This window comes from Phaseolus vulgaris, chromosome 2, assembly GCF_051622355.1.
Source record: "Phaseolus vulgaris cultivar YP4 chromosome 2, ASM5162235v1, whole genome shotgun sequence".
Lineage (NCBI taxonomy): Eukaryota > Viridiplantae > Streptophyta > Magnoliopsida > Fabales > Fabaceae > Phaseolus > Phaseolus vulgaris.
Genome location: NC_143499.1, coordinates 39,338,555 through 39,346,668, shown reverse-complemented (window position 1 = coordinate 39,346,668; position 8,114 = coordinate 39,338,555). Strand labels below are relative to the sequence as shown.

At 28.2% G+C, this 8,114-nt stretch overlaps 1 protein-coding gene across 1 annotated transcript; it reads right to left on the bottom strand.

Annotated features, from left to right (window-relative positions):
* Positions 1–448: 448 nt before the first annotated feature.
* On the bottom strand, positions 449–4,503 carry TPS14 (terpene synthase 14). The gene is made up of 7 exons (XM_068613811.2): positions 4,264–4,503; positions 3,870–4,143; positions 1,867–2,239; positions 1,566–1,784; positions 1,344–1,482; positions 1,004–1,252; positions 449–828 (listed from the first exon to the last, which is right to left on the bottom strand). The coding sequence occupies exons 1-7, from the start codon at positions 4,426–4,428 to the stop codon at positions 541–543; spliced, it is 1,707 nt and encodes a 568-aa protein (XP_068469912.1). The 5' UTR covers positions 4,429–4,503; the 3' UTR covers positions 449–540.
* Between the last annotated feature and the right edge of the window lie 3,611 nt (positions 4,504–8,114).

The following is an 8,114-nucleotide window of genomic DNA, read 5'->3' as shown; positions in this document are numbered from 1 at the left end:
AAGAGTATGAATAAGATATAAATAATAATTTTTTAAGAATATATAGTACAAACAAAATTATTAAATAATTTGTTTTAAATATCAAAATAATTAATTATTATATTAATTAAATTAAATATTAATTTAAAAAATAAAAAAATATTAGTATCTAAAATAGTAATTATTATTAATAAAATTTATAAATTGATTTCTAAATTAGTATTGACATTTGTAACTTTCTAATACTTAATAACTGACTAATAAATTTTATTAATTATAAAAATTATTTTAAACATCAATTATTTTTTAATTTTTAAATAATATTTAATTTACTCAATATAATTAGTAATTTTTTTTATATTTAAATTGTTTCTTATTTAAATTTTTTAATAATAATTAAAGAAATATAATTGTTTGGATACCCAATTTACTGAAAAAGTTAGTAATCCAAAGAAAAATAAGTCAGATATGAAAGACTTATGAAAGACTGGAATATATAATTACTTCTTAATTACTCGCTATTCTTAAAACAAGGACTTGACTTAGTTGGAGTAGAATAAATTAAAGAAAATCATCATAAAGCAAGGACTTGACTTTCTCCTCTAGTCCTGGCAGAGACTGGTTGTGATCATAACTATACATCAATGGTACCATCCTTGCGAGATTGAGTGCAGAATTGGTGAATGTTGAATGGAAATGTTTATCAGACAACCACTCTTGGTTTAGCCTCTTCCATGCATCACAGATCTTATTCATCATTATCTCTCTTGCTACCATCTTCGTGTACTCAGGCTTTTCCATCATCACACAATTCACGTACGATCCATCATTGCTTTTTTGATTCTCATCCTTTTTACACCACAAAAACAAATATGATATCAAATCAGTGTTTTGTTTTTTTTCTGAATCAAGATATCAGCCTCGTTCAACCTTTTATTTACAATCAAGGTATCTTTTTTCTTTAACTCTAGGTTTACTTACGTAAAAATAGATGATAATATACCACACGTAAAAATGTGTTTACCTCAGCATTTCCCAAGTCATCCCAGAGTCGAAGAATTGTTGCCGGGGAAGATATAATGGCAGGGCCTTTGTCTATGATCTTAGCATTTTCCTCGGTTAATCCCTGACCCAAAAGAAAGAAAGCGTGAACCATCACAATATGCACTCCAGAGCTCACTGTCCCATTCTCTAAGTATTCTTCAGCACTGGGCAACTTCCCTGACCCAAACCATTTTGCTTCAACCAGGAAGGCTTTGCACAAACTCTTCCACTGCACAAAAATCACCATTTATTTTACATTCTATGATCAACCAAGGGTTTACAGTTTAATATAAAATTAATCCATGTGGGTATTCTTTTACCGCATTTTGTAGTGAGTGTATGGGGTTCCACCCGTGCTTCTCATAGACCTTGGAGCTGATTTCATTTGTGAGATTATAAAGGACCCTGAAACATGTCTTCATGTAATCTGGTAGTTCTTCAATGGCTGTAATATCCCATCTGCATTCTTCTTTTTATTAATCTTTGCTTTTAATTTGATCTATGAAAAATATTAGAGTTAATAACTGCTTTCATTTACCTACCTGCAAACAGCTTCTGTGAAAAGAGTTAATTCATCTAGTGTTCCATAAACATCGAAAATGTCATCTATTATGTAGATCAAAGATATTGGCTTTGTGAGCTCAATTCTTTCCTCTGATAAAGTAGGATCTGAAAAGCATGCCAACGACCAAATGTACCATTTAAGGGGTTGATTTCTCGCATATATTAACTCGTTGGCTAAACCGAGCCCACTCCACCATCTGCAAAAACGATTGAACTGTGACAACTGATCATGATAACAAAATAGATTAGTCCATCTATTAAATTAAACTTTCATCATACTTCGAAACTTGACCAATTTCTCGATGGCACGAGCCCTGTAGCAAACTGAAATCCATTTTCGCAATCTGGCAAAAGGAACTTAGCCGTGGATTCTTGTCATGAAAATCGCCCAAGAAATTTCTAGCGGTAAACAGTGGCAAGCTTTTGTGAAAAGGGTGTTCTAAGGTTGTCTTCACAAACTTAGCTCCATGACTATCGATGCAATCTACCTTTTCCTTTAGGATCTTGCCACTAAATTTTTCAGCTTCAGCAAGTATGTCTTCCCCTGCTATGCCTAACTGTGAAGCTTCATACATCTCTATCATCCCCTTGATATTTTCACCAAGTTCTGGCTTGAATTTTCTCTCCTTGTTGGTGAACTTTTCAAACACATCTGTGATGTTTCCATGAACAAACATTTTAGCTTTCAAATGATATCAAAATGAAGAACAGTAGCCAGCCCGTGTTTGTTTCAGTAGAAGTGAAAGAAACAAATGAAAAATCCAAAACAAGAAGTGGATCCCACATCTGAAAACTTTGACGCTTATGAGTTAAAATACTTGATATTTGGCCAAATAATAATCTTATGCCAATAGTTTACAATTTAGTAGTGTCTACCGACAGAATTTTTTTTACATAAAGTAAATCATTCTTTAATATAATCAGCTTTACATTAATGTTAATCCATTGGAAAAATAAATAAACAGAAACAAATATTTTGAATATAAGAATAAAATGTAAATTTTATTAACAATGTGATTTTTTTATCTCTTTTTCTTTCAAACCAAATTTATTTTCATATTTTTCTTTTCTACTTTTTCCTATTAACACCTTATATTTTCTTCTTATTTCTTGTTTTCTTTTTATCATCTGTGTATCTTAATTTCAACGTGTTTAATATTATGCTTTACGCGCAATAGGAATCATTGCATACAGTAAGACCCACATCTCCATAATTCAGGTCAAATTTCAAATAATTAGTCCAGCTTTGCAATTTACAAAATCTTTTACCGAGTTTTGGATTCCTGTGGGGGTGAAAGAAGAGAAAGAGTTTTGATTGGGAAGACAACAAGGGAAAAATTTGTGTTAAATGTGATTTTTGTGATTGAAAAAACAAATTATAATTAAACATATTATATAATTTGTTATAAAAATACTTTTTAATTATATTTTGTTAAAAATGATTATAATTAAATTTGAATAATTAATATTTATGAAATATTTAATTTATGCAATGTAAAAAATAATTAAAAAATTTATTTAAATTTTTAAATATATATATAATGAATTGAAAATTAAGTTAATTTTTTTTTCATACTAATCTAAAAAGGTGAAAGTCTATTAAAAAGGTTGTAATATTAGAAAGAAATTTAATTTTTTACAAAAATAAAATTTAAATTTGGCAGTTATAAAAAATTATTTAATTTAATTCTTAATCATAAATCAATTTAAATTACTTTTAAAATGATAGAATAACATAAAAATAAGGTTAAACATTCAAAAAAAAATTTCAACTTATAGAAAAAAAAGAGAGTATGATCTCCAAGTGCATACTGAGGTCATATTATATATGTATATAAATATATACTATTATTAGTTTTCTATATAAATATATATAAATCTTGAAACTCCCCATTATTAGTTTTTATACTATTTCATCAATACAAACTATTTTTGAAACCACTTAATCCTAGTAAACATGTGCAGCGTTTCATTTTTATTCAATTCATTTGCATAAAAGCTTCAGAAAAATTGATCATTAGATGTGAAGTATAAGAGTAAAACTGTAAAATTGACCATTGTCACTTTCTTTCATCGCATGTCTGCGATATTCAACAAAATCAGATGTGGAAAGTGTTTTTTTTCTATCAATTCTTAATCCAAAGAAAGCGTTGGACTCATATATATGTAATAATTTATATCTGTGGCGTTTAGCATATAAGTGTGAGCGTAGGAAATCAGTCAGGTGAAAATGATTGGATGAAAAATGAGAGACGTGGAAGTATAAAGTTTAGTGGAACCACCTGCGGGCACGAAGTAACCTTGTTGTCTCAATAACCTGAATAGAAGTGCAGTGTCGTGAATATGATCACCATAACCACTCCCAATAATATTACTACAATTCACATATTGCTTCCCTAGGAATGCTTCAATTTCCTCTTTGAAGTGGTAATCAATATTTAAGCGCTGCATCACATCAATCATGTACAAATCTTTCAATGACTTTTCATCCACACTCTTCCAAAATTCATTCTTCACCATCTCCACTTTCTCTGACAGATTCATGCTCAGATCTCCCTGCCAAGGAAACTACATAATTAGTTCAAGCCTTAATGGCATCTGATTTTGTGTGTGTCATGTGATTATCATTTTCAGGATCCAACAACAAGATTAGCAAAACATAAAATTTGGACCTACTGTTTTATATACTTGTGCGCTAGACCTTTCCTGAACAATGTTCCATTTGTTGGCAATGTGAAGAGAATCAACTTTGGCAGGGTTGAAATATTCTGAATGTTGAGCCTTTGTTGCAACAATACGAGGTTTGGAAGAAAAAATGCAGGAGTCGAAATGCAGTGCCATGGCAAAAGAAAATATATGCTTGCGAATTCAGCACAAGGAGATAGATAGAGAGACACTTCTGAGATGAATGATCATAGCTAGGAATATTTATAGGGTCAGGAGTGAACATGGTGATGAGTGCTTTGCTAGGAAAATTGAAGGGTGTCCACATAAAATTGTCCTTTCGCCATTTTGCGGTGATAGATATCATGTGCACTGTGTTGTTATTTGGTATGCAAGTGCCCCATGGCTAGAGATACAACATACCAAAAAAGTAATCATGCTGCGTCCTTTTTTTAGTTATTTTTTATTCAAATCAACAATATTGGCATAATATTTTTCTCATTTGAGATAATTATATTTAAGAAGGTACCTGACATCATATTCATTCACACCTAACAAAATAGTTGTCCACTTCTCACAACTCACAAATCCCAAACACAGTCTGACACATTCCGTTCCCATAGCCCAGTAAATATTGCCATGCCCAAAATGATTGTGGTATGTGATGAATGGTTCAGATTTCTTTAGATAAATCATCCACATTTTACATTCAACAATCCATTTATAGACAAACATTATTTTTCAGTCTATGTAAACCCTTTACCAAATATTAATGTAAATAATTATATCTTATACTCATAGTTTGGTATAACGGAAAAGAGGAGAAGAAGAATTTTGAAAAATGTTTGGTATATCAATTTTTTTTCTTTACAAAACTATTAAAAAAAATAGACATAGTCATCAAGAAACGTAAAACTTTCACATTAAAACTTTCTCTTTGCAAAATAAATTATGTATATTTTATATGAAATAGACATAATCTATTATATATACACACTGATGAATAATAAACTTTGGAAATTAAAAAAAATATTAAATATAATATAAAAACATGAATTAAAACTTATTTTTTATGCGTGGGACACAAATTATATATATATAATTCGTATTATTTATTTTATGAATTTTGATTTGATTCCTCATTTTTTTTCTTATTTTTATAGTTTTTGTATGATATCTGATTAATACTTTTAAGATATCTATCATCATGTCAACCTAAATAGGAGGTTAAAGTTTATGTCTAACATGATGTTAATAAAAGAATTGAAAATGTTTGGTTTTTGAACCACAATTTTTTTTCTTGAAAGAAGTTCTTCTCTATTTCTCATACGAATATCGATGTAACACCAAATTCAGGTTCTCGTAACAATCACATAAATTGATGCTTGCCTAGGTTTAAATTATTTTTTTACATAAACAAAATAAAATTATTTATTTACTTGGGGAAAAAGTTGAATTTTATTACGGATCAAACCAAAATCTGATACATTATTAGATACTTGTTTGAAGAAGGAGAATGTTACAAGGTGATTTTTGCATAAGAGTGTTAACTCTTTGATCTATTTTTTTGGGTAAGGGTATTTGGCTGATTCTCCCTACACCCAATCAAATTGGACATGCACTCAATTGTATTTGTGAAAGTTCCGAATTACCCTTAATGAAAATGAAATTAGGGTTTAGTGATTTCTGCACCCAATCACACACCCAAGTTCATTTCTGCCATTTTCGCACCCAACACCATCTCTCGCACGAGCGCGTTCGCATCCTCGCATCTTGGTTGACATTTCTCCGGCAGCGTAGTGTTGAGTGGAAGGACCCCTTGAACAAAGATGAAGCCAAGAGCGCGAAGGTTCTTCATTGTTGCGCGAAGGTATGAGGGCATCAACGCACCCTACAAGCTTTTTTAAAATAAACATGACAAGGGTACAATTGAATTTTAGAATGTTCGTCGAGTGTTAATCACAATGGATTGGGTGCAGGAAGAAATTGTCTTGGCTGTTTTGTATTTAAGATTGAGTATCCTTATGGCTGTGTTTAGGAGGTGATATTGTGTTTTGTTATTATCTGCCTCAAGTAAGGTTATTAGGGCCTTTATAGGTTCTTTAGAGGGATGTTTTTAGTTTTGATATAGCCTATCCTTTCCTTGTGTAAGTATTTGTGAGAATTGGTTCTTCTTAAAGTATGATGAAATTTGTAAGACAGGTGGACAAGTTGATCGTCATCGTTTCTCATTTATTGTTAAAGGTTGAAATATTCTGAAGTGTATCATTTTATTTTATTTATTTATTTATTATTGATAAAATTTATATTTCTATTTTTTTAATTTTTAATTAGATACTCATTTTATTTCTAATAAAATGCCTAACCAATAAAAAATATTTTAAATAAATAAAATTCTAAAATATAAATATGACAATAATAAATAAAAATTATATCAAGATTTGTTTGTTTTAATTAACTCTAGACATTTAAAGTATGGAACCAATAATGTAAAATAAAGAATGACTAAAAACACAAAGGCAATTAACAACAGATTAATTGATTGAAAGTACAATGATTTATGAATACCAAAAACATCATAATTTAAGATTATAAGTAAAAGTAAAAACTTAGGAATATATAAATTTTTTTATATTTGATTACTTTCGAATCTACGTCTAGTTAATTCAAACAATTTAAACTAGATTTTTCACTATAATCTTTAAATATACAATTACAAGAAATACTTATGTAACTGATTAAGATAAAATAATCACTTCTTAAAATACTCTTAAAAGAGACTTTGTAATAGGTAAGGAAAACAATCAATTACCTACTATACACATTAAACAATGCATAAATATCAAATTCAAATTATAATTAAAAAAAGGAAGACATCATCTTATATGTGATAGATTGTATGAGAAATCAACATATAGTATAATAAACTTTTTTAATGAATATTGAACAACTTTTTTCTAAAACAATAGAATTAGGTAAAAATATTTTTTAGAAAGATTTCTTGTCTAAGAACTTATTTTAAATAACATAATAATTAAGAAAAGCTTGATGTTGAGCAATAGTGGGAGCTACTGAGATGATGAATAACATAGGTTAGCACTAAAAAAAGTCATCTTGATGATAAAAGAAACAAAAAAAATATGGTACTCCAAATAACTTCAACATAAATGCTCATACATATCTTTACACCTCACCAAATAGGTAAACAGCAACAGATTTAAAAAGTTTTTCAGAAGGTGAATCTTATCTACGTGTAGCTATGACGGGCACTTCTTCCACTACACACTTTGTGCCTGTCATTTTATGCTTCCCTTCTTGTCATCAATCATATCAAACTTCTCCTCCACCATCTAAATCCTAAGGACACAAAGTGTTAATCTCAACATTATCAACAACTGAATTCATGTTAACTAAACAAAATTATTAAATAATAATTAATTATTATATTAATTAAATTAAATACTATATTATAAATTAAATATTAAATATTTAAAATAATTTTTATTATTAATAAAAAATATAAATTAATTTTTTTAAAATTAATATCTAACCTTAGTTATATTTTAGATAAGTTACTGTAAATATCAATTTATAATTTAAAGTAGTTAGTAATAAAATCTTGATATTAATTTTAAAATATTTTAGATATTAATTTAAAAATATTTTATAATTTTTTATTAATAATAAAAATTATTTTAATTTTTTTATAAAATAATATTTAACTTAGTCAATATAATAATTAATTATTTTATTTATAAAATTAATTGTTATTTAGTGATTTTTTTTACCGTGTATATTCTCCAAATGATATGATCAAGCAAGATAGATTATAAAAAATATTATAAATTTAGAATAATATGTCA

Excerpts from the sequence above, each read along its gene's own strand:
- TPS14 (XM_068613811.2), bottom strand. The coding sequence starts at position 4,428 with ATGGCACTGCATTTCGACTCCTGCATTTTTTCTTCCAAACCTCGTATT. Across the intron at positions 1,483-1,565 it reads TTCACAGAAGCTGTTTGCAG|ATGGGATATTACAGCCATTG; the intron begins GTAGGTAAATGA and ends AGAAGAATGCAG. Across the intron at positions 1,253-1,343 it reads TACACTCACTACAAAATGCG|TGGAAGAGTTTGTGCAAAGC; the intron begins GTAAAAGAATAC and ends ATTTTTGTGCAG.